General features: G+C 41.6%; 1 protein-coding gene across 1 annotated transcript in view; it reads right to left on the bottom strand.

Annotated features, from left to right (window-relative positions):
- The window catches only part of ttn.2 (titin, tandem duplicate 2), a 165,278-nt gene that overhangs the window by 61,342 nt on the left and 77,818 nt on the right, over nt 1–26,118 (bottom strand). The window contains exons 102-154 of the mRNA XM_062534131.1: nt 25,046–25,185; nt 24,306–24,432; nt 23,935–24,201; nt 23,573–23,839; nt 22,528–22,794; nt 22,287–22,426; nt 21,700–21,826; nt 20,728–20,870; nt 18,763–18,886; nt 18,008–18,274; nt 17,821–17,918; nt 17,545–17,713; nt 17,190–17,456; nt 16,753–17,019; nt 16,289–16,567; nt 15,788–16,196; nt 15,568–15,692; nt 15,195–15,461; nt 14,818–15,087; nt 14,417–14,716; nt 14,008–14,310; nt 13,691–13,878; nt 13,411–13,525; nt 13,023–13,307; nt 12,771–12,922; nt 12,521–12,668; nt 12,226–12,403; nt 10,574–10,695; nt 10,193–10,480; nt 9,785–10,081; nt 9,511–9,697; nt 9,283–9,398; nt 8,770–9,069; nt 8,284–8,583; nt 8,089–8,194; nt 7,756–7,952; nt 7,299–7,610; nt 6,874–7,152; nt 6,482–6,781; nt 6,083–6,385; nt 5,053–5,634; nt 4,589–4,891; nt 4,135–4,434; nt 3,747–4,043; nt 3,333–3,617; nt 2,835–3,128; nt 2,422–2,721; nt 1,999–2,313; nt 1,659–1,903; nt 1,125–1,554; nt 615–923; nt 320–501; nt 51–180 (exon numbers count right to left, since the gene is read on the bottom strand). Of these exons, the coding sequence (XP_062390115.1) occupies nt 51–180; nt 320–501; nt 615–923; nt 1,125–1,554; nt 1,659–1,903; nt 1,999–2,313; nt 2,422–2,721; nt 2,835–3,128; nt 3,333–3,617; nt 3,747–4,043; nt 4,135–4,434; nt 4,589–4,891; nt 5,053–5,634; nt 6,083–6,385; nt 6,482–6,781; nt 6,874–7,152; nt 7,299–7,610; nt 7,756–7,952; nt 8,089–8,194; nt 8,284–8,583; nt 8,770–9,069; nt 9,283–9,398; nt 9,511–9,697; nt 9,785–10,081; nt 10,193–10,480; nt 10,574–10,695; nt 12,226–12,403; nt 12,521–12,668; nt 12,771–12,922; nt 13,023–13,307; nt 13,411–13,525; nt 13,691–13,878; nt 14,008–14,310; nt 14,417–14,716; nt 14,818–15,087; nt 15,195–15,461; nt 15,568–15,692; nt 15,788–16,196; nt 16,289–16,567; nt 16,753–17,019; nt 17,190–17,456; nt 17,545–17,713; nt 17,821–17,918; nt 18,008–18,274; nt 18,763–18,886; nt 20,728–20,870; nt 21,700–21,826; nt 22,287–22,426; nt 22,528–22,794; nt 23,573–23,839; nt 23,935–24,201; nt 24,306–24,432; nt 25,046–25,185 (12,768 nt within the window). The remainder of the gene's footprint in view (nt 1–50; nt 181–319; nt 502–614; nt 924–1,124; nt 1,555–1,658; nt 1,904–1,998; nt 2,314–2,421; nt 2,722–2,834; nt 3,129–3,332; nt 3,618–3,746; nt 4,044–4,134; nt 4,435–4,588; nt 4,892–5,052; nt 5,635–6,082; nt 6,386–6,481; nt 6,782–6,873; nt 7,153–7,298; nt 7,611–7,755; nt 7,953–8,088; nt 8,195–8,283; nt 8,584–8,769; nt 9,070–9,282; nt 9,399–9,510; nt 9,698–9,784; nt 10,082–10,192; nt 10,481–10,573; nt 10,696–12,225; nt 12,404–12,520; nt 12,669–12,770; nt 12,923–13,022; nt 13,308–13,410; nt 13,526–13,690; nt 13,879–14,007; nt 14,311–14,416; nt 14,717–14,817; nt 15,088–15,194; nt 15,462–15,567; nt 15,693–15,787; nt 16,197–16,288; nt 16,568–16,752; nt 17,020–17,189; nt 17,457–17,544; nt 17,714–17,820; nt 17,919–18,007; nt 18,275–18,762; nt 18,887–20,727; nt 20,871–21,699; nt 21,827–22,286; nt 22,427–22,527; nt 22,795–23,572; nt 23,840–23,934; nt 24,202–24,305; nt 24,433–25,045; nt 25,186–26,118) is intronic.

Below are 26,118 nucleotides of genomic sequence, written 5' to 3' on the forward strand. Positions count from 1 at the left end.
CTGCTTTGTGATAATTATGCTCTGTGGAAGAATACATTAACATTACTCACCTAGCACATTCACCATAACATTGATGTGCTTCTGACCAGACTTGTTCTTAGCTCTGATTGTGTATCTGCCAGAGTGGCTCCTCAAACTCACAGGAATTGTGACGACAGAAGTAGTGTCAGTGGATTCAACCTAGGAGGAGATAAAGTAAATTTGACTCAAAATGTACTCATAATGTAAGATCCAACTGAAAACAGGAACAGCTCAGAAAATAATTAAGAAACAGTTCTATAAACTCATGACAGCAATCTCCAAAACCAAACAACCATACCAGGGCTTCAACAGGCACTGTATGGAGGCGATCCTTCTTTACAGTCTTAGCAGGTCCAATAAACTCCCATGTAACCTTGGGTACTGGGCGGCCTGTGATTCTTGCAGGGATTTTGATCGCAGAACCAGCACGAATGGACAACATGTCATGTGCATTAACATCCACCCAGATCTTTGGTCCCACTGTGTGAGTAAAGCAAACCACATTGTCACATTTTCATGTCCTGCTTCTTAAAATAATGTTTGGAATGCATATTCTGCATACTACATGCCACAAGCAGTAATACAAATCGTACCTTGAACATCCTCAAGAAGAATATCAGCAGTTTGGGGACTTGGCAACGATTCTCCAATGTCATTCACGGCAACAATTCTGAACTTGTACCTCTTCAACTCCCTGAGATTTGGTACAGTGAATTCCGTTGTTGGATGGAGATTCTCTTCATCATTGATACGGAGCCAGTTGGAGGTGCCCTCATCCTGAATTTCAATGATGTAACCTTTAATGGGGCTTCCGCCATCTTTAGCTGGTGGAACCCACGAAAGGGTGACACTGCGCTTAGTTTTGTCGGCAACTTCTGGTGCAGCGGGCATGCCAGGAGCAGCTGTGACAAAGAAAGTGTTTCAGAGTTCATATGGATTAGAATTATATACATTCCTTGATAATTCTTCATTTCACAGATTCATATCATAATATAGACTAATAATTTGATCTAGCAAATTATATAAATGAATTAAAATTACATTTCCTAGATATTAGATACTAAATACTTTTTTGCAGAATGCAATGTTACAAAGTGACTTACTGATTGGCTCATCAGCACAAGCAGATTCAGAAATTGCACTGGGTGGTCCAATTCCAGCAACATTGCAGGCCATGCAGCGGAATTCATACTCATTGCCCTCAATGAGACGGGTTACATGGGACTCCCAGCCCTTGGTACCCCTCTTTGAGATGGGGATTTTGTTCACACGGGACCAGTAAGATGATCCCTTCTCTCTCTTCTCAAGCCAGTAACCAGTGATGAGTGAGCCACCACTTTCTCTGGGTGGTTCCCATGTCACCAGCATGTGGGTCTTGGAATGTTCTGCAATCTTGACGTTCTGTGGTGGACCGGGAAGGCCAAAAGGATCCTTGATCACCACCTCCTGTGACTCACATGCCTCGCTGATTCCATACTTGTTCTCAGCCCTGACTCTGAACTGGTAAGTACCATCTGTTTCCAAATCCCACACCTGCGGAAGACACAAAAGCATGATTAGTGCTGATTCATATCATATGACAAAACATTTGGAAAAACACGAAACGCTTTACAATAGCTGCCTGATTGAATACTGACCCCATATTTCTTCTCAACAATGGTGTTTGTGACCTTCACCCAGTCAGGCTTAGGAACAGGCTCAGCAACAGGCTCTCCAGATTCAGTTTCAGTTTCTTCCTCCACAATTTCAACTATCTTCTTCTTCTCAACAATGTAATTTGTAAGCTCACTTCCTCCATTATCCAATGGAGGCTCCCAAGTGAGGTGGCAGGACTCTGCCTTGATGTTTGAAATGGTGAGATTTCTTGGTGGTGTAGGACGATCTGTAGAAGAAAAAGCGAAGCCAAAAGCATTTAAGAATTACACAGTGCCTTCAAAGGTTAGTTAAATGTGTTACAAATGACATTAAAAGACATACCAAGAACTTGGATCAGGACATTATGACTGACAGTTCCAAGGCGATTATTTGCAGAGACTGTATAAAAGCCCTTATCTTTCCTGGCAATAGCAGGAATTTTCAGCTTTGTAATTTCTGTCTGTCTGTTCACTTCCTTTGTTTCAATCACAAGAGTCTCATCGGGAGTTGGTTCAGGAATCAGGACGTCATCCTTAAACCATTCAATCTTTGGTAGTGGAAGGCCTGTCACTTCAGCTGGAATCTCAACTGGTTGTCCCTTCCTGATAGTGATTGTGTCAGCCTTGAAGTGTTTCAACATGGTCAAGCTTGGGGCGACTGTAAAGAAATATAAAACATGAAATTAGTCTCCTCCACAAAACAAAGTATAGTCAGCATTAACGAATACAATAATTATTTTTACATATGGGATGAAACAATAAATACCTTCATCATCTTGAATGACAACTGTCATTGTGATAGATGGATCGCTAGTTCCCAAAGCATTGACTGCTTTGGCGCGGAACTCATACATGAACATCTCTGTAAGATCTTCCACAGTCATGAAAAGATTTGTGCAGAGCTCCTTATTGACAGGCACAAAGTTCTGTTCATCTTGTCTCTTCTTCTCAATGATGTAGCCAGAAATTGGGCTGCCACCATCATTACGAGGTGGCCTCCAAGTAAGGCTAAGGGACGACTTTGTCCTTTCAGAATAGTGGAACTTCTCAGGAGCCGATGGTGGTGCTTGAAAGTAGACAAAATTAAACAAAATAAATTTAATTAACCGACAGTAAACATGACAAATCAGATTTGAATGTGATAATACCATAAGACAAAGTTAAAATCATTTTCCTTACACAGAGGATCCACTGCACGAATAGGACCAAGGTCAACTGGAGGACCACAACCATATTTATTCTTTGCAACGACGCGGAATATGTATTCCGCTCCTTCCACAATGCCCACAATTTCACATTTGGATGAAGGCGTCTCCATAGGCTGTTTCCAAGTACGTGCCTTAGGTTCCTTTCTTTCAATAATGAAGGCAATGACATCACTACCACCGTCATCATCAGGATCACCCCAGTTCAACATCATCAACTTCCTCGTCACAACAACAGGCTTCAGATCAGTTACAGGCCCAGGAACATCTATTAAATTGTAAAGGGAAAAAAAAAAAAGTAATTTGTCCATGTAATGAGTTTAGTCTGTGATACACACACACACACACACACACACACACACACACACACACACACACACACGTACACACACACACACACACACACACACACACACACACACACGTACACACACACACACACACACTCTGAATACAGTAGCAAGGTACTCACCCATAACCTCAACTCTGGTCGATGCTGACTTTATTCCACTAGGATTGGCAGCAGTGATCTGGTATTTGCCATGGTCACTTCTCTGTACATTCTTAATGATAAGAGTGCTATCCCGACCAACATTTTCAATTTCCACCCGTTCCTTGTCAGGGTCCTTGTCTTCTTTTAACCATTTAATGCTTGGTTGTGGTCTTCCCAGAACATGGCAAGGCAGCCTTAGTGTCTCACCAGCTCTAATGATGACGCCATTCTTAATAGAGAGGTCCAGCTCACAAACTGGAACCTCTGTGGAGGCAAACAAATATCATGGTTAATATCCAATTATTTAGACAGTTTTTCTACTTTACTGCATATGCTATATTGACAACTGATTTCAGTTGATAGCTGATATCTCTGATTTCAGAGATACATTACCTGCAGGATTCCTCACAATGACACCCGCTGTCATACCAGGTGTGCCCTCTCCGGCTGAATTTATTGCAATCACGCGGATAATGTATTTAGCACCCTCTCTGACACCAAACACAGTGAAGTTACGCTGTTTCCATGGCCTCTCTGTGTTACGTGACCAGTCCTTTGTACCAGCTATCAATTTGTCAACATGGTAGCCTTGGATTTCTCCTCCTCCGTTATCCAGAGGTGGATCCCACTCCACGTCAATGGAGTGGTCAGTTGTATCCACGACTCTTGGAATTGGTGGACCAGGTGGCACTTTAATAGAGGAGAAAAAACAGCACTCAACACACTATTCATAAATGAGTAAATATGTCTACTTAAGTTTGTGCTGCTGATGTTGACTTACATATTGGAGCTTGTGCTGTTCTTGGCTCTGATGGGGGACTGAACTTTCCGGGTCCAGCCTGATTCTCAGCAGCAACTCTGAAAATGTATGTCAGACCCTCTAAAAGGCCTTCAACATTCAACTCAGGCTCAGGAATCATGTCGCGATTGACACGTGTCCAGTGAGTGCTGTTGATCTCTCTCTTCTCCAACCAGTATCCTTGGATGGGGCTGCCATTATCATTGGGTGGTTCCCAAGAGACAAGCATACTGTGAGCTGTGACATCATCAATTTCTGGCTTCTCAGGAACCTCCGGTGGATCTATAATTGCCAAACGCATGTGCAGGTTAACAAAAGTGTATTACGTACAGTACAATACATCAGCATACTGCAAACATACAGTATACAGTATGTTGATGTATTTCTATGGTAACTGAAATCTCCTTGCAAGCTGTATGGTTTTATTATTTATTACCGAAAGGATTCTTTGCGATCATAGGTTTGGAGATCGCTGGGATTCCAGGTCCAAACTTGTTTTCAGCAATGACACGGAAGATGTACTCTTTGCCTTCAAGCAGTTTTGGCACTGGGTATCTGCATCCTCTCAAGGTTGATGTGACGGTTGTAAATCCAATTTCAACCTTGGAGTTGTCTTTCTTCTCCAGCGTGTAGTTCAGAATTTCACTGCCACCGTCATCAAGAGGTGGATCCCACCTGCAGATGACAGAGTTCTTTCTGACCTCCTCATATCTCACGTTAACAGGAGGCCCAGGTGTGTCTGTCAATCATGAATCGAAAATGTTAATAAAGACATCTTTCAAATCCTGTATGTTAAAGACATCTTTTCAAAGCAGTTATACATAATCATTTAATGACCAAAACATAATAATATTCAACAATAAAATAAATTAAAATAAAATGGAATAAATTATATCTTACCAAGTACATTGACCTCGCAAGTTGCAGTGCAAACACCATGATCATTCTCCACTCTGATGGAGAATACTCCATAATCTGATCTGACGGAGTCTTTGATGATGATGAAAGATTCACCCCTCCTGGAGCTGTTGATCGTGAGACGCTGCTGGAGGGGTAGGTAGTCTGGTTCCTCAGGCTCCTCAACAATTTCCTCCTCCGGGGCCTTCTCTTCCTTCTTGGCCTCTTTTTCCTTCGCCTCGCCGGCTTCCTTCTCTTTGGCCTCGGCAGCTGGTTTGTCTTTAGCCTCTTCTTCTTTCTTCTCCTTGGCCTCTGGCTCTTTCTTCTTTTCACCCTCCTTGGCTTCAGGGGCATCTTCCTTAGCTTCTTTAGCCTCCTTGGCTTCCTCCTTTTCCTTCTTCTTCTTGACAACTGGCTTCTCTGGGCGCACCTGTGGTGCCTCAGGCCTAATGACCAGATCATTCCTCATCCAGGTGATTGTTGGGTAGGGTGCGCCAGAGATGCAGGCATCCAGTCTGATCTCATAGCCTCTCTTGACCTGCAGGCCAGACTGGAGACTTCCACTGAGGAAGACCTTTGGTGATTCTATAAATAACAAACACAGGGTGATTCATTTTTTCCAAGAGTTCAGTAAAATGTAAGGAAAAAGCTTGAATGGAATTTAAACCTATCACTACCTAATTTGACAAAAGTATAGTCATTCTTCTGTTTTTGTGTAACTGAAGGCCACTGAAGCAAAAGTGATGGATATTGCGACACATAACAGTTACTCAAGATAACCAGTTACCCAAGACAACCGTGGTCAGCTTACAATGTGTTTTTTTGGCATTGGAGTGGTGTTTGAAATCATATTTTAAATGACATGTTTACATACAGTATGCTAACAGCATACATTTTGTTTTTTGGAAATACATTTTTTTTCTGTTTAGTGTTTTGGCAATCATAGTTAAACGCATGAGATAATAATAATAATAATAATAATAATAATAATAGTAGTAGTAGTAGTAATAATAATAAATGCTTTTACACATACCAACAGAATCAGATGCTTTCACCATTGGAGTGCTGCGTGATGGGTCGCTGATACCAGCAGCATTCTCAGCGGAAACACGGAACTGGTATTGCTTTCCTTCCTTCAGACCCTTCACTGTGTAGGACAGCACTGGCACCAGGAAGTCATTGCATCTCTCAAACTTCTCTTCACCCTTCATCATCTTCTCCAGAATGTAACCCATGATCTTGCAGCCACCATCATACATGGGTGGCTTCCAGGTCAGGGTAACAGTGTGAGCAGTTGGATTGTGGGTCTCAACATCAACGGGTGGATCTGGACGCTCTGTAAAATATTCAGTATAAGATTACGTTAGATTTATCAATCATATTTGTCAGAAAGGTTATTCTTGTTAATAAAAACATTTGAGTTTTTACTCACGCTTTTGATCCTCAGCAATCACAGGGTTTTTGAGCTCAATGAACTCTCCTCCACCAATCTTGTTGACTGCCTTGACACGGAAATAGTACTCTCCATGGGGGATCAGATCCTTAACAGGCCAGCTGACTTTGTTTTCGCCTGACATGACATTTGTATAGGTTCTCCTGCCTGCCTCTCTGCGCTGAAGGACGTAGTGAAGAACGGGGCTTCCTCCATCATAGTTTGGAGGATCCCAGGATATCTTGCATGTGTTCTTAGTGATCTCACTGGCCACAATCTCCTTGCATGGTCCAGGAAGACCTATTCAGAGAGGAATTGACATAAATAAATTGGACACAGCATGTATATGATAATCTGACATTGAAATTAAATTTTTGGAAATAAATTCTTACCAATGACTTTAACATTGATTGTTCCACTTGCGGTGCCAAGGCTATTCTCCAGGGTGACCTTGTACTGCCCAGCATCTGCATGAAGACAGCTGGGAATCTCCAGGTGACAGACTGTGTATTCAGCTCTGAAATTGATCCTCTCATCAGCCTTCATTTCACTGCCGTCTTTGTGCCAGATCACTTTAGGCGATGGCACAGCTCTGAATTTAATTGGAATATGCATCTTCTCGCCCTCCACAACAACCATGTCCTGACTTGCCACCTCCATTGTTGGGTTGCCTGTAAAAGAGAGACAAAAACATCCTGTTTTCCTGTTCTCAAAATAAAGAGTGGGGATTGAACTGTTCTTTGTAATGACATTTACAGCAGTATCCAAAGAAAAAAAATAACGTTTATACTAATGGTAATAACAAAAGTACACTTACAGTCAGCGTCCTTGGCGTAGACTTTATCAGAAATGTCAGAGGGCTCGCTGACACCGACGGAGTTCACAGCACGCACTCTCATGATGTATGCCTTATCGGGAACAATGCCCTCCTCTGGTCCTGCGGTGAACTTCAGCTCCTTGACCTGACGAGAGTTCACTCTCATCCATTTCTCAGTTCCGGCCTCACAGAGTTCAATGTGATAGCCAGAGACGGGGCATCCTCCACTCCTCTCTGGAGGTTTCCAGGCGAAAGAGATGTGGTCTCTTGTGGCTTCAGTGATTTGCAGTTCCTGAGGAGGAGATGGTGCGCCTTGGGAAGAAAAATAGTTCAATTATTGACATGTCCCTCAAATAGATATTAATGGCTTGTCACACAAACCCATAATTCTTACGATATCAGTACATTTACATGTCGTTCATGTGAAATATGAACAAAGAATATACACTTCACAAACCTGTTGGGTCCTCAATGGTCAGGATCTCAGTGGGTTCGCTTGGGTGGCCAACACCAGCCTCGTTCTCAGCACACACTTGGAATTGAACCTCAGTTCCCTCAATTACATCAGTAACTCTGTACTTGCAGTCAGGGCCAGATGTCTTTCCAGACTTCATCCAGCGAGTGCCAAGTTTCTCTTTCTTCTCAATCTGATATCTAGAATGGTAAGTAAATGGCGATAATATATCGAATGAACATTAAATACACAAATTCTTGTTGAACGGCTAGCAATTTCATATCAACTATGAAAATGAAAATGAAACCTCAATAGAAACCAATGAAACCAATTTACCTGGTTATTGGTCTACCACCATCATTCTGGGGGGCTTCCCATACTAAGTCAACAAAACGCTTGGAGATGTCAGTAACAGCCAAAGCATATGGAGGTCCAGGAGTAGCTGTAACAACAAAAGCAGAACATGTAAGAATAAAACATAAACACAGATATGAAGTGTAACTTGTGATGAGGGCCTGAATAACATCTTACTGAAGGTATCCTTGGCAAGAACAGAGTCTGCAAGTTCACAGTATGCACTGGGCCCGACTGAGTTCTCAGCAGCGACGCGGAACACGTAGAGGGCTCCGTCGTTCAGAGGAGTGACTGTGTACTTGCAGTCCTTCACAGTGGTGTCCACTGCTTGCCAGCCCTTGCGCCTGACATCTCTCTTCTCCACAATGTAGTTGATGATGGGTGAACCACCGTCCCTCTCTGGGGGTGTCCATTTCAGCTCAGCACTGTTTCTGGTCACATTCACCACCTGAAGCCATCTTGGAGGTGATGGAGGATCTACACAATACAAAATAACAATTTAGTACATTTAAATTCAACTATAATATAAGATACTTAAGTAGTTTAAAAATAGGTTTAAGTGCCTATGGTATGGCATATACTGTAGGATAGAACTAACACATCCTATAAGTGCATTTATATAAATGTACTCTGTAATGAAAAATAATGGTCAATGCCACTCACTAAGTCTCTCCTTGCACAGCACGGGATCACTTGGTTCACTGGGATCACTTTCTCCTGCAGCATTCACAGCTCTGACACGGAAGGAGTACTCCTGCTTCTCCATCAGACCCTTCAGGAAATGCTCCAGGATGACAATGCCATCGGCAACACGGACCCACTCATCGGTTCCACTCTTGAGGAGCTCAATGATGTAGGACTCAATTTTGGCACCGCCATCGTGCTCGGGTTTGGTCCACAGAAGGAAAGCAGATGTCTTGGCAACGTCTCTAACGGTGGGTTTACCTGGAGCCCAGGGAGGATCTGAAGGACAATAATAGTAACAAAGTCAATTATGAGAAGGCAAGGTCATTTTATTATGATTATATAGGCAGAAAACTCAACTTCAGTAATCCAATTGCCCAATCAGTATGGCATCATGCAATGGCTAGAGCATGCAAAAGTGGATGGCATGTATTAACATATTATCAAATGCCATCCATTCTGTGAAAATTTGAAAAGGTATTAATATTTTACCAATTGGATCCTTAATGAGGATCTGGTCTGTCTCTTTGCTTGGTTTGCCAGGTCCAGCAAGATTTTCAGCCAAGACACGGAACTTATACTTCTTTCTTGTAGGCAAGCCCTTCACTCTGTTTTTGGTATAAACAAAATGTTCTGTTAACCATCTACAATATCAAACAAATGAATACCTTGAAAATATGTTTTAAAGATGTCTATAGTGCAAAGATGTAAAAACTGTACCTGAATGTGGTATCCCTGATGGGAAGTTTGTTGCACCTGATCCATTTGTCAGCATCTGGCTCAAACCTCTCTACCCAGTATCCAGTAATGGGGCTACCGCCATCCTCATCAGGCTCATACCATGTCAGAGTCACAGCATCCTTTGCAATATCGGAAGGCTCCAACTTGTAGGGAGCACCAGGGGGATCTTAAAAAAAAGACAAAACTTAATTACCTGGGATACTAGCTGTTACAATGTAAGATCAAATGAGTTGTACATTTTGGTGACACATACCAAAGGAGTATCTGGCAGTAATTGGAGCGTGCTCAGCTGCAGGGCCAATGCCAAACTGATTCTCAGCGAAGACTCTGAAAATGTAATTCTTGAAGGCGATCAGCTCGGTTGCCTTGTATGTGGTCTGTTTAACAGTGGAGGAGAGCTTGTGCCAGATCTCACTTTCTTGTGTCCGTCTCTCCACAATATAATTGGTCACCTTAGAGCCACCATCGTCACGAGGTGGATTCCAGGCCAGGAAGCAAGAATGGTTTGTGATCTCAGAAATATCAAAGGCAGCAGGGGGCCCAGGTTTGTCTGAAAAAAGTAAATATTCAATTTATTCTAACCGTTACCACAGTATTTGTTGACATATGAAGCCACAGAGGCATTTAGAATTTATTGTTGAGAAATCAAACAGTCTCAAACCTAGAATGTTAACATCAACGGTTGCAGTTGCACGTCCACTGCTGTTGACAGCTTCAATAATGTATGTAGCTGTGTCTTCCCTTTTGGTTTTGGCAATGGACACCACAGAGTGGCCTGGTTTGGTATCAATGCTGACTCTGTCATCAGCCTTCAAGACCTGGTCAGCCTTGCTCCATTTCACCTTTGGCTCTGGTTTGCCAGTAATATCAGCGGGCAAGTCAATCTTTGTTCCAGCCTTGGCAGTCAGTCCAGCAAGAAGCTTAGCATCCAGGATAATCTCTGGGGCCTCTGCATAAAAACAAACACACATTTTGTAAGACTCAGAAATCTACTGTACATTAAACCATGTCCAAGTGATGAATCTACAAATATGTTGTTTACCTTTGGGATCTACTGCCAAGATTTCATCAGTAGGCCTGGATGGTTTGCCAGAACCCAATTTGTTCAAGGCTCTCACACGGTATGCGTACCACTGGCCCTCAATTAGTCCAGTCACTTTAAACCTGAGGAATATTTTAAAAAGAATGAACAACAGCAACAAAATAAAAACAACAATAATACTACTACTAATAATAATGGCCCCGTTTCCCAAAGTCGTTAAGAAGCTCTTAACGCTAAGATCTTCTTTGGAGCGCTCTTAAGAACGCTGTGAAAGAAGAACGTGTTTCCCAGAGTCGCTCTTAGCTTAAGAAGATCTTTCACTAAGAAGTAAACGTAAGATCGAGCTGACCCACTCTTCACTCTCAGCCTTCTTAGCGATCAAATGCCCAGAGAGCATAGCCTGGCGCTAGGGGCGTGATCTAGGGGCGTGATCTAGGGGCGTGACTTTCTAGGCTTTAGTGATCAAGCTGCGTCAGGGAAATGTATATCCTCCACTTTTTTAAACAATAAAACAATTTTCAAATGTTGCAATGCACTCGTGGCTGTGGACCACTGGCGCAAGAAACATAGGCCTAGACTTAAAAAAATAATATTGAATTACACGTTTAAGTTTTCAACACATCTGCATATGAGTTTATAGTAGCCTACTACACATACAAAAAACATCAACAACCCTGTGGCATTTCACAGATATCAAGGAAACAGATGTAATTGAACAGCTGAACTTGATCCAATGAGGCTTCACCTGCTACTCTAAGCGTTGCCAAAGTCCACGATGTAAAAGTCCGGTTTACAGTAATGCATACGTGCACCCCACTCGCAGGCCACATGGGCTGGATGGTTACATCTTCTCGGCTATATTAAAGTAGACTAGCCTACGTCACATGCCTACCTACTACCACACTATCTGTAAGAGAGATGGGATGCGTCTTGCATGAGTTAATATATGAATGGCCAGAGCTAATAAAAAATAGGCCTAAGCTATATTGATAATCACCCTGTTTGATCAGTTAGTTTTTTTGGCAGACTCTAGGTATAAAGGAGCCGCGACCGCACAGCCCAGGCTGCAGAAGTGCCGCAAGGGCGCAGCAAGTTATCTTCAGAAACAATGTACAGTATTTAAGCTCACGATATTCACACCGGCCTAAAATGTTAACAGCCCACCGGGAAGGGAAACACGTTCTTCTTTCACAGCGTTCTTAAGAGCGCTCCAAAGAAGATCTTAGCGTTAAGAGCTTCTTAACGAATCTGGGAAACGCGGCCAATAATATGTGCTATGGTAATCCCTAAATAATAATAATGAAGCAACTTTTAAAGGCACCCTTAACAGTTTTTTTACTTTAATATAATGTTCCAAAATAATTTTGAAAAGGCACTTCTGCCATTGTCTGAGTGGCCCTCTGTAGGCGATTATTTCCGACTTTCTAGTTTCAGGTATGAATATGGGTATGCATACCCTCTATATTAAAGTGGAGTAATGATTATACTTTGTCATATAAGATGCATATTTAGCTTGTTTATTATTGCACTTCTCAACTGTAGGGGGACTTCGAGTGCAAATCTTGTTAAGGGTGTCTTTAATAAAAATCTAAATATATTCCTTTCTCTATTATGGTGGTGTGATAATATATGAGACATGGTGTTCCACTTACTTCATCTCAGGGATGGTGTCACTGCATGGCTCCCACTTGTCAGTGCCACGCTGGCATTTATCAACCATGTAACCTTTGATGGCAGAGCCTCCATCGTACTTCGGCGGCTCCCAGGTCAGGAAGATGGTTGAAGCAGACTTGTCCCTCCACTTGAGGTTCTCAGGAGCATCGGGAGTAGCTAAGAATCAAATTGGCCTTTAATTACCTAATTCATTATCATGCTTCATGTAATAACAGACTGATACAAGTCTGAAGTTGACATCAGGATTGCTATTGCTGCTTATTTGAAACTTACTTGCTGGTGAAGAGACATTGATTGGATCCTCAATGTAAGCTGGCTCTCCAGGGCCACACTTGTTGCAGGCAATTACCCTGAAGTAATACTCTTTTCCCTCAACAACATCAGTGACTGTGTATTCTTGATCCTGGATACCACTTATGACCTGGTTGGTAGAAAATGCCACAATTTTAGCACAGTCTAGTATTGGAAGCACTAAAGGGCATTGAATAATCTCACTTCAAAGATCATTATATTTAATAAATACCTTAACCCAGGTCTTTCTGGAAGCGTCACGCTTCTCAACCTGGTAGCCAGTCACTGGACTTCCACCATCGTGTTCTGGGGTCTCCCACATGAGGTGCACATGCTTTCTGGTGACTTCTGCCACCTTGAAGTCTTTGGGTGCACTTGGAGATGCTGTGAAAATAAACACCAGATAGGTAACGTTATTTTCTCTTCTGGGTATGTTTTAGACTCCAGTGATGAACTTAAATGACTTTCAATGGTGTGATCTTACCAATGACATTGACATCAATCTCTCCTGACACAGAAGATACTTCGTTTTCCAGAGTCAGAGAATATGTTCCTTTGTCTGGACGAGTGCTTGGTTTGACCAACAGCTCAGTAAAGGTGCTCTTGGTGACCATAGACACACGCTCATCTGGAGTGAGCTCCTTTTCGCCGAAAGTCCATTTTGCTTTGGGCACAGGGTATCCAGTGATGGGCACACGGATTTTAAGAGGGAAGGGAACAATGACCTCCAGGCCATCCTTGAAGCCACTCAGGTCCAGTGTTGGAGCAACTAAACAAGTAGATAGATTGTGTTACAACAACACATTAAATAAGACATTATGTGGCATATAAAAGTCAATTGTCCAGTTATGGTATTTTGTCGGGATACGTACAGTGGGGGTCATCTGCCAGAACTGGTCCAAGTATGTTGGATGGATCGGAAACACCAGCAGCATTCTCAGCAAATACTCTGTAGTTGTAAAGCTTTTTATGCTTTAGGCCAGACATCTGAAAAGATGGAAAACAATTGCTTAAATGATCTGTCACATAGCAATGCCAAATATATGAAATAACTGTATTTACTGTTTAATTGTTGATTATTACTCAATTGTTCACATACATATTTATACTATATTTAATACATACACATACTCAATAGTCTCAACAAATTACCTTGTAGACAAGGTCTGGGCAAAGTCTAGCATTGCATCTCAGCCACTTGTCTGAGCCATCCTCGCTTCTCTCAATGATGTAGCCAGTGATCATGCTGCCACCATTACGCAAGGGGGTCTCCCATGTGAGCTGAACAGTCTGCTTGGTCTGATCAGCATAGTTCAAGTTAAGGGGTGGGCTTGGCCTCTCTGTAAAGAGCAGAATTTTACATGAATATCAGTTTATAACGCTGATCACTGTCTAAGACAAATTCTAATTTGGGTTAATTCAAAGGGAAAAACCCCAAAATATTTTGATGGGAGAACAAATCCACAAACCAATAGGATCCATGATCTTGACTGGGCGTGTGGCAGCGCTTGGCTTGCCAGTTCCAGCTTTGTTCTCAGCTCTGATGCGGAAGATGTACTCTTTATTCTCAATCACGTCGTTGATGACTGCGGTGCGATCCTGAGGCTTGGTCACCATGACAGCAGACCATGACACAGAGGTGCGATCACGGAGCTCAATGACGTAAGCAGTGATTTCAGAGCCTCCGTCAGACACTGGGGGTTCCCAAGTAAGGGTGGCGCTGAACTTGGTGACATTGCCCACCTCTACATTCTGTGGTGGATCAGGAACATCTAAAGGGGCAAACAAAAGCATAATTAATATCATACAAGTTACTTTTCTATCATAAAGATAAAACTGCATGGTAAATGGCGCATGGAGAGAGAATGAGATACTTACCAAATTTGTTCTTGGCTTGAACAGCCTTGTCAGTTTCCACAGTTGGTCCACTTCCCAGCCTGTTACGAGCACACACACGGAAGAAGTACTTGGAGTCCTTCTGCAGGCCTGTTACAGTGTACTCTGTGCTATCGGCGCGGTCAGTTGCCAGAGTCCAAGTCTTGCGCTTGACGTCGCGTCTCTCCACAATGTAGCCAATGATTTTGCTGCCACCGTCACTCTCTGGCTCCTCCCACACAAGGCTGACTTCTCCATCAGCAGTATCAGCCACATTGAGGTTCTTAATAGGTCCAGGGATATCTAAAGGAAATACCATTATATGTAGAATTATGCTACCACCGAGGCTACTAATTCATTAAACATGACACAATTAAATGACTCTTTGAATCAGATTAGCATACCGATAACTGTCAGGTTGATGAAGGCCTCTCCTTCTCCATGCTTATTCTTGATGGTCACCTTGTATCTGCCCTGATCAGACTTCTTTGGATCCTTCAGTCTGTACTCTGTCTTGTCAGCAGATGTATGAACATTATCTCTAGGCAAACTGGTGTTCTCGTAGAACCATTCTGTATCAGCCTTGGGATAAGCACTGAAGGGTATTCCCATGACGAATGGCTTTCCAGCATCTGTCACAAGGTCCTGATCCAAAGTCTTGATCTTTGGCACAGCTAAAGCCAGGCAAGTACAATAAGTCAATACATTTCAATGATGTTTGATGAATACAGTATGTATATGACAAGAATATTTCAAAGAGCTCTCAGGTATTGTGACTTACCAGCCAGCTCCAGCTTGGCTCTGGCATCCTTGTCCTTTGCGATGACTCTGTACTCTCCCTGGTCACGAGGTCTGATTTCACAGACTTGGAGTCGGTGAATTTTGCCCTCGCTCACCATCTGGTACTTGTCACCCTGGACAATGGTCATGTTGTTCCTCAACCATTTGATGTCCACTCTGTCTTTGTTCAGCTCAACCTCGTAGAGGACATCAGAGCCAGGAGGCTCGAATACATCTTGAGGAGGTCTAATAATCTCAACAGGGATCTCTGTAAAGGTAAATGGAAAAGGAAAGGTTGAGCAAACAGAGAGTTTGTACATGTATAATGATTCATATACATATTCACAATAATATTTGTTGCTTTAAAGTCTTACCCTCAACAAAGAGTCTAGCCCTGGATTTCCTGTCTTCAACACCACATGCATATTCACATTCATCATCTGGTCTGCATTCTTTGATGTGGAGTTTGCAAATCTTGCCATCTTTCTCCATTCGGTATCTTGAAAAGACAACAAAAAATAATTACACACATTTGCTTTTGCTTGCCATCAAATATCAGCATGGCAAAGTTAAAATGAAGACAGAAATGCTCACCTAGGTCCTTCTCTGATTTCACGTCCATTTCTGTACCATTTCACCTCAGCCTTTTCCTTGGTCAGTTCACAAGTAAACTCAGCGTCTTCAAACTCCATAATAGTTTGGTCTCTGAGCTGCACGCCAAAGTCAGTAGGTGCTTCACTGATGATCAGCTCAGCAGAGCACTTGTCGGCTCCTGCAATGACTGTGTACTCTCCCTCGTCTTTGAGCTTGCAGTCTTTGATAGTCATTGTGTGTTTATCTTTGTCCACTCTGTACACAATACGCTTGTCGAATGTGATCTCCTGACCACCCTTCATCCACTTCAGTGTCGCGTTTGGTCTGTTCACCTTGCACTGGAAGGCGATCGTCCTCTTCTCCTGTGTTTCACAGTCCTCAATAGGTACCATGATTTTAAGTTCCTCCTCTGTGAAAAGACAGTTACAAGAGTCAATGCTTTCCAAATGCACATCCTTGAAAAAATGCATGAGCTAAAAGAGTGTCTCCACCAATCATTACCTTGCACTGTAATCTGGGCAGAACACTTGACTTGTTCCCCACGGCTGTTTGTCAGCATAATTGTGTAATTGCCATCATCTGACTTCTGGGACTCTTTGATTCTCAATGAGAACACATTATCTTTCTGGGTCATGATGAACTTGCTGCTTTCAAACATTGTCTCCTCATCTTTAAGCCATTTTGCTTTGGCCTCTTCAGTATTCACCTCACAGTTAAGAACAGTCTCCTGTCCCTCTCCTGCTTCAGTGTCTCTGAGTGGCGTAATTATCTTAAGTTTTTCTATAGGAAAAAGGTTATAGCAGTTTATTTTTATGCACAATACATTTCAAACTTATCAGCTGGAGGTGCAAAGAATGTTTATACTGTGTGTTATAGTGAATGATACTAGATTACTTATATTACTATTACTATTTACTATTACCATTATCATTTTATAGTATGTAAGGCGCATGTGAACTACCTACCGATAACTGTCAGTTCAGCGGTTGCTCTGACACTGCCGATGTGTGCAATGTAGCCACCTTCGTCATGTCTATCACAGTTCTTCACAATAAGAACACGTTTTTTGCCATCAGCGCGAATTTCGTATTTGTCATCAGATGTAAGCTCCTTGTCACCTTTATGCCATTTGACCTCAAAAGTATCTTTGGAGACTGAACACACAAACTCAGCCTTGTTTCCTTCAACAACTTCCTGGTTCTGAGGTCTGGCAATGAACTCAGCAGCCATTTCTAGAAAAACAAACACGGGTGATTTAGTAATAAAATATGAACAAATTAATGCATGCTCTCAATTGCCTTCGTCTTTCAATCTCACCTCTACATTCTTATTTCTAAAGTGCGAAGGGTGTAACTTTAAACATAAATATTGTACATAATTAATACATGAATGTAAAAGTTACCGTTGATCTTCAGGTTGCCTGTGGTTTTTGTAGTCGGAAGTCTGCATTCATACGCTCCAGCATCGCCCGTGCGGAGATCCTGAATAATAAGGATCCTCTTCCGGCCATCCTGGATGAACTCATATTTGGCTCCCTCAGGCAGCTCCTCGTCACCCTTGTACCAAGTGACCTCTGCACTGGCCTTGGATACTTCACAGATCAATTTCACACTGTCCGTTTCAGTTCCTTCAAAGTTGGCCAGCTGCTTTGTGAACCTAGCTTCCTCCTCTGTGGCAAAGATTTTAGAACAGGGATCAGTCGCACATTTCACAGACCATTAGTTAGTTAATCGTGAATGACTTTTAAGAGAACTCACCGACAACAGTCAGCATGCCGGAGCTCTTGGAGGTCTTTGCGTCACATTCATATTCTGCTTCATCATCAAATACGGCCTTGTGAATGACCAGAATACGCTTAACACCTTTAGCAATTATCTCATACTTTTTGCCTTTACGGATCTCACAGCCATCCCTCAACCAGCGGACCTATGAAAAACATATGACTGTAGATTAGCATTTTTCAACTAATTGCAGAATTCATAAATACAGGTCAATGAAGTGCTTTCAGAAGCCTGCTAAAGAGGGTAGCACACCTTTGCGTTTTCTCTGGATACTTCGCATTCAAACTGTGCTGTTTCCTTCTCCTTAACCTCAACATCATGGAGTGGTGAAGAGAACTCAACATGTGGAGCTGCAAACACATCAGTGTAGTGTTAATGACGACTGACCCCCTCATTTGTAGAGCATGAAAGACTTTTCTGGTTTGGTTTTGACACTCACGCTCAACGTTCAGGAAAGCGGACGTCTTGAAATGTTTGGCATCACAGGCATATGTCCTTGAGTCGTCGATTGCGCAATCGTGAATAATAAGTTTTCTTACACAGCCTTCGGCAACCATTTCATATTTCTTGGACTTGCGGATCTCCTGTCCATCTCTGTACCATGTTACCTCCGCGTTTTCCCTGGAGACTTCACACTCTAGTGTGGCAGTGGCCTCCTCCTCCACTGTCTGGTCCTCCAAAGGTTTGGTGAACTCAGCTGGGGCCTCTGGATAGGCATAGGAGTAACATATTAGCGCTGCATTTTTTACTTTTCTACGACACTACGATGCACTACGATGAACATTTCCCAAATGTATCAAATGAGATTCACATGTTTCTTTTTACACATAATGTGATAATACTTAAAATCATAACATCGTTTAAATAACTATGGAGGTTATTTTGCTGGAGGAGATTTTGTTGTACTGAATGTCCTATGCAATGTTCTAGAGCAATGCCATTGGCTGTAAAGCTGCTTATGTTCAAATTTTATTGAAAATGCTCAAACCAGATCAGGTAAAATAATGCAAAGCCAGTTTAACGGCAAGTGATAAATAAACTTCCGATCATGACATAGCTTATGTAAAAGCTTAGCATACAATTCATAAGGCACTACTGTTTTTCTTACTTTTCAACAACAAATCCCCAAAGCAAAATAACCAGAACATTTTTGCCCATTTTCACCACAGAGTACAACTGAAAATGGCAGCCTACCATTCACTTTGAGGTTGGCTTGTGTCTCGAAGTCCTTAGCAGTGAGTTTTACTTCCCCGGCCTCAGTCAGCTTAACATCCCTAATACTCAGCGTGTGCACTCTCCCTTCTGCCCTGGTGACAACCTGCGCAAATCAAATGCATTGATAAATCAAAGGCTCCTGCTCCGCTGTCAGCTGTGCGGGGCGAGAGTGAGAGAGCGGGGGCTATTTTACTCCCAGCAACAGACACAAGCAGCTGAAGGCCAGAAACAGAGCTGGAGAAGTGCTCAGTTTCACACCTCAGCCTGCTGCCTACATAAGGCACGGACTAGTTGCTTAACATGTGGTTAAGTGTTATGGAACAGGCCTCCTCCTAAAGTCTATAGGTCTACTTGTGTAAATACATCCTAAACACAATTAATTATTGTATATTAGAATTAATGTATACTTAGTTAAATGCATATATTCTTTCAAAAATATATTTTCTTTAGGAAGTTGATAATATGTGTGAACACTCATTTCACATTAGTTTCACACCTCTGCCTGCTGGCTACATAACTACTAGACTAGTTGGGTAACATATGGTTTAGTGTTAGGGAACAGGCCTCATCCTAAAGTGTATAGGCCTAGTTGTGTGAATACATGTTCAACATATTGAATTAATGTACACTAGAATGAAGTTAAACTTAGTTAAATGCATACATTCTTACAATGCATTTACAATGAATATTCTTGAATGAATCAGAGTGCATGTTCAGGAAACACAACTACACAAAAAAATGTGTTGGTGATGATGTCACATGGATATTCTTTTCTAAAGGAATGGTGACAGTAGTTCACAGTTACACAAGGAAACTTACTGTATGCATTTCTGACATATCCTTAGGGCACAGTTTAGGCAATGTGCTATGCATAGCTAGCCATGTGTATTCAATATGTTATCATTTCAACCTCACAGATATCTTATACGCCATGTAAAACACGCTGGCCTTTTACTCTGAGCAATGAGCATGCAGTACCACAAATCTTAACTCTACCCTAAATATAAATGGTAACAATAAACACTTTGAATGTAACAAGAATCAATACTGAACCAGATTTTCATAACAGCAAACTCAGTCCAGTTCAGAGCTCATTTTGATTTACAGATTATCAGAGCCAAACTGTCATGTTTCCTATGAACATTCTGCCATCATAACAAGGCCTCAATCTAAGCACTGACTGCTCAGATCGAATCTCATTGAATCAAACATACTTGGCAAAATGTCAAGCATCACAGTCATAAAACAGCCATCAACAGACACAAACCACGCATACTGCACATTCCCGTAGCAAATAACGACAAAAATAACAACATAATGTATATTTTACACAAAAAATACTGCAAAAACCAGCTAAATAAAACTGACAGAGTCCAGTTGCATAAACCATATGTGACATTTTCACACAGCTTGCGACACTTCTAAACTACAGTATATCTGTCAAATTGGCGGTCCTGCCACCTGCCATTGGACATACACACTTGAAGCAGTTAAAAATAACCAGAGGAACGCTTGCAGAGCAGAATAGCCCTCTCCGTTATCTCAAAACCCGGATCAAATGCTCAACTGGAATCCTGATCTTCACAGGTCCTTATATGCAGAAAGCTTGGGAGTGATTTATACAAGTAAAAAACTAAATAATTAGTTGTTTAACTTCAAGTTAGAATTTGTTTGTTTAAAGTAAGTTGTTTAAACAAGCACTTACTTGCCCATGCTACTAAAAAACAACAACAATGTTGACATAACATGCAACTACTCTGTGCACCTGCTAAGGCAGAGGGGAGGGCATCAATCTTTGATTGAAACTAATCACAATTAATGAACCTTCACAAATTCAATTAAAAATGAAGAGCCATCATGAATATTTCTAAAACCACATGTCAATATCCCAATGAACACTGATCTTGACGCCACATCTGCAGCCGATATAAACTTTGAACTTACCCTGTCGCTTGGCTCCAGCTTGGTACCCCCAAGGAGCCATTCCACAGTTATGCCCTCATAGGAGAGTTCGCAGTCAAAGGTGGCAGTCTCTCCAGCGGTGACTGTAACATCCTTCAGAGGCCTCATGAGGCCTATCACCCGTGCTTTGGATTGAGGAGAAGACATTGTTAGTCAACCCCAATTCCCGAGAGACACCGGTAAATCCTTAACTGCAAATCCACATTTCGCTGTCCGGCTGACAACAGGCCACTGCTCTAGAGCCCGTAAGCCTCCAGGACAACTGGGGATTCTGTCGCAAGGGGACTTGTCATTGGGGGGGCCTCCTTCATTTGCATATTGAGTTTCCTTAAGATGTATATGGTCAGCAAAAAAACGTCAGTGGGGGGAGGCAAGTTGAACCTCTGCCAATCACTGCCGGAGCCACGCTAGATAAGGCATGTAGCTTCTAAAATAGCCACAACACCGGATTGGCCGTCAACCAACCCCCTGCCAAGTTACCCAGGTTGGCAATCTGTTGCCGTCAATCAACCCCCCTGGAATTTTCCAAGAAAAGGAGAATGTCGGGGTCGGTGTTACCCAATTTAAAAAAAATGCCGACATCATAGGGATGACTTAACTTTCATAACAAGGCCTGTCCATGTTTTGTAAGCGAGCCATTTTACAACAAAACGTGTGGTCAGCTCAGGCATTTTGGAAATTAAAAGTATGCCAACCTTAAATCCCCCTAATAAACAACTCATAAAAACACTTTCAACACCTACTTAAAATGGAAAGTCATTTGGCAGAGTATTGTTTGATTGAAAAGATACCACTATTAATGCACTTACAATACTTTTGAAGCTCAAAAGTTATGTTAGTAATAGTATTGATACTAACAATAAACGTCATAAAAAGAAAATGGATCTTCATGCTGACAGACTTAATCCCTTGTGATTGCAGAGTGTGTTACAATGTGTGTTATGTGATTCTCACCTTTAACTCTAAGCTGGGCATTGGACTTGGCGTTTGCAGCATGGAAGTCGATTGCTCCAGCCATATCCTTGCGCACGTTGTAGAGGATCAGTATGTGCTTGGTTCCCTCTTCCTTAATCTCAACGTCCTAAAGGTGAAATGGGATACTGTAGCTGATCTCCATATGGCTAACTTAATTTTAATTACATATAATGAACTCTTGCTTTTATTAGCTTGAATATTTCCAATACGTACTACATTCTGGCTGCAGCATAGAAAATTATATAAAACAACTTACAAAGCCTAAATTTGGAATTAGTAAGTATATCTAACAAAACAATTCTAGTAACCTTGAAAGATCTTGTGACTTACCAGAGGATAAATATCAGGGGATAAATTAACAGCCCACTTGCCAGCTTTTACAAGCTAAAAATATGTGCATTCATAAATTAAGTAAGAAGAGCTGTCCTTTCCCGACTGATAAAATGTCCTCTCCACAATGCCAGTGATTAGCTAATACTTGTGTCATAGAAAATACTATTATTGTAATCGACATGTTTGAATGTCCACACATTCTCATTTTAAATTATTTTGCAAGAAACGCTTACAGGAGATGAGTGAAGGGTCTCTCCCAACAGCTTCCATTTCCCGTGAACATCTTCCTCAGAGATCTCAGTCTCAAATCGGGCAGTTTCTGTCTCTGTTACCTCAACACTGTACAGGGGGCGTACAACCTTGATGTCACGTTCTGTGAAGAAAGATGTGTTTAGAGAAAGGCATCAAGTTCGATCAGTGTGATATAATGTGCACTTTGTAGAGACGGACAAATTATGTGTGCGAATCCCATACCTTCAATGTTCAAATTAGCGGTGGTTTTGTCAGAACCACAGTCACAGGTATATTCACCAGTGTTGGACTTCTCAGCTATCTTTAATGTAAGAGTGCGCGTCTTTCCATCAGATTTGATCTGGACATTCTTGGAGGGGGTAAGCTCCTTGCCATCATGGAACCATTTCACCTCAGCGTGGGACTTGCTCACTTCACAATGCAGGATAACCTCATCCTTCTCAACAGCTGTGTAGTCATGAAGCTTAGTTGTGAAGTAAGGATCTCCCTCTAAAAGAGCAGTAGAAAGGGAAAAAATTAATCCCAGCAACAAAATATATTCTGAAAGGACCCGGTGTTTTTCCAAGTAGGAGGAAAACACACAAAGACAAGTTACGGTAGAATAGAACATTATTACTGTATCATAAGTGACTCAAAGGGAAAGGCAATGACTTATAGGGAAAGGCACACATTTTCTGTTGGTTTGCATTTATACAGCACTGTTGCTGGTAATTAGTGCTTTACTACTTTAATGGACTGCTTTCAGGTCCATCAAACTCAGTGTTGTGAGTTGAATTTTCAGTATAATGTTACATTTATGACCACTATAATGTGCTACATTATTACTATTGTTGTTATTATTATTGCTGTTATTATTATTGATAATAATGCTATTGTCATTGTTGTTGTTGACCTTTGTGCCCATAGATTACTGTTAAAGAGATTCTTTTACAATTTGAAACATTTCATTACGTTACTCAGCATGGTTTGTGTGTATGGTGAGAGCTTCCTAAAATGGGAGTGGAATTACTTGTTCATGCCCATGAACTTGCATGGGTCATGGAGAAAATATTGATTTTTTTCTTTTTTTATTATTATTGAATTTCATTTTAAGCAAAAGAGTGAATGTCAGAAAACACAACACTTTATGTAGTAAACAGCGGAGTACATAGGCATATAAAGATGATTGCTGGCTTTGTGGTCCAGCAGTTTCCTTGACGCAGACTGGCACTGGTCCGCAGTCCATAGTTTGAGAAACGTTGACCTAAGGAATATCTAACATATTCACCCAGAACAGTGAGCATGGCCTCTGAGGTCTTTCCGAGAGCCTCTGCTTTGATCAAGGCAGTGTCATCAATGGACACTTCCTTGAAGGAGAGGGTGTGGACCTTGCCATCATCTGACATGTGCACCAATTTGCTGGGGTGCAGTCGCTTGTCGTTTTTGTACCATGTGACCTGCACATTGTCATGCGAAAGTTCAACTTTGAACTCTGCAGTCTCGCGCTCCTTCACGGTCACATCCTTAATGGGCTTGACAAATTCAAGACGAATGCCTGAAAAAAGGAACAAATATGATCAAACTGAAAACATGATCCTCAATCCTAATCCCTAAACCTGATTTTCTGTCTGGAACATCTCCTCAACCTACCTTCAATGATAAGTTTGCCTGACGTTCTCTTGTCCTCTGCCTCAAAGGCATACTTGGCCTCATCACTATAGCCAGCTGCATTAACTACTAAAGTGTGCCTTTTCCCTTCTTGAATGATTTCAAACTTGTCATCATTCTCAAGCTCCTGAGTTCCTTTGAGCCAGCGGAAAGTCTTGGGCTCTCTGGACACCTCCAACTCAAACCTCGCCTCATCTTTCTCATACACATGCACGTCACTCAGAGGTGTGATGAAAGTCACCGGAATCTCTGGAATCAGCAAGGATGTAGAATGGATTGGCATGATTCACACCTTAAAATGTATTAAGTATTAAATCTGAAAAGTGAGCGAAAATGACGGATAACGGGATTACCTTTCACTTTCAGAATTGCTGTGCATTTGGCATTTGCTCCTTGGAAGGTTAACTCCCCGGATTGGGGAACTTTGCAGTTATAAAATATTAAGGTGTGTTTTGCTCCATCCTCAATAATTTCAACATCCTGGATGCGTAAGAAAAATTATGTAAAAGTGTAAATAATAACTCCATCAACATCAGTTGCCCCAACTATCCTCAAACAAAATGGCAGAGTTTAATCAGCGGTTCTATTCCTCACTATTTCCTATTTCCAACCTATTACAACATTTCAGGGACCCTAATGAAATGTTCATGCATAACAAGTACTTTATTCCACAGATTGGACCTAATTAATGAATGAAAATTAAACAACACCTTTAATTCCTTCACTAATAGGCTAATTAAGCTACATCAATTCAAATGGGAACTTTTCTATACTGCAGATACACAATTAAACATTATCCATAGAAGAGTGCATTAACATAAGTCTTTTTGTAAGACCTACAGTAGATGCAACAAAATTAAAAGACTTTCCCAAAACATTCAAGAAATTAGACAACCCTGGCCTGGAAACTAGAAGGCCTATTCTCAAATTCCAGTTATACGATTCCAAAATTTCAATGACTATGGACACGCTGTAGAATAAGGTCTGAACTGGCACTTAGACTTAGAATTAGACACTGATAGGAATGAAACTGTCTGATCTATCTTCTATAAAAATCTATCAATGAAAATAACAATGCTCTTTCTATACTTACAGCTGAAGGAGTAAGGACTTCTCCATTCAGTTTCCACTGGCCATGTACATCATCCTCGGAGAGCTCAACCTCAAAACGGGCTGTCTCTCCATCAAAGAGATCAACACCATACATGGGCTTAACCACTTTGATGTCACGTGCTGCCAATAAAAGGTATGTTCCGTTAAAACACATCCATGCTTAAAGACACTTAGGAGTGCTCATGAGATATGAGCCATGTTGTCTTCGGTTTTTCGTCGGTAGTCGTCGGTTTTTGTGAAGTGGTATATGTCCGTAGCCATATACCAAAGTCCAGGCAAAGAGGGGAAGAGACATTGGTGTGCTTTCACATCACCAATATACAGTATACAACACATAAAAAAAGAAAAAATAGTGTAGCTTCTGTCCTCTTTGCATTGCAAGATCATATGTTTTTGGCCTTGAAATAAAGTAGTGGGCAAGACTCATTAATAATCATCTCAGAAAATCAGAAGAAAAATGATCTTGGAAAGGCAACTATATTCATTTTATGGGAATAGGGGACATGAATGCTGATATCATATTACAGGGAACAGACTATCTTTGCTTCCCAAATTGAGCAACTAGTTAAATGGACTCTCCACAGTTGCTACAGTGGTTACAAAACCCCACTTTGCTCAATATGCTCCTGAGATGGCTATAGTGACTTCCTCCAAAGACAGAGACAATCTTAATTACATATCATTTCAAGGATTGAGGCATCACTGGTTAAGCTAATAGTGATCTGAGTATTTTATAGGAATGGCCATTGCATGAATTCCCTTCATGAAAATGCAAAGAGGACACAAGTAAACACTAGAACACAAAGAGATCATAGACAAGACAACAAAAATGATAGGTGTATGCATTAAAAAAGTGACAATGTCAACATAACGTAGGATGTGACATTTGAGTTGAAGAGGCATTAAAGTGAGGACACCATACTGGGTAGGTGCAGATGCAGACATGGTAACTTCTTCCATGTTAATACACGCAGTGAGGGGTGCAGGTCTTGGCTGAAACAAGAGAAATCCTCAAGGTCTTTCTGATTGCACCAAGTGATGTTAAGATCATCC

The sequence above is a fragment of the Sardina pilchardus genome, chromosome 4, assembly GCF_963854185.1.
Source record: "Sardina pilchardus chromosome 4, fSarPil1.1, whole genome shotgun sequence".
NCBI classification, from domain to species: Eukaryota; Metazoa; Chordata; class Actinopteri; order Clupeiformes; family Clupeidae; genus Sardina; species Sardina pilchardus.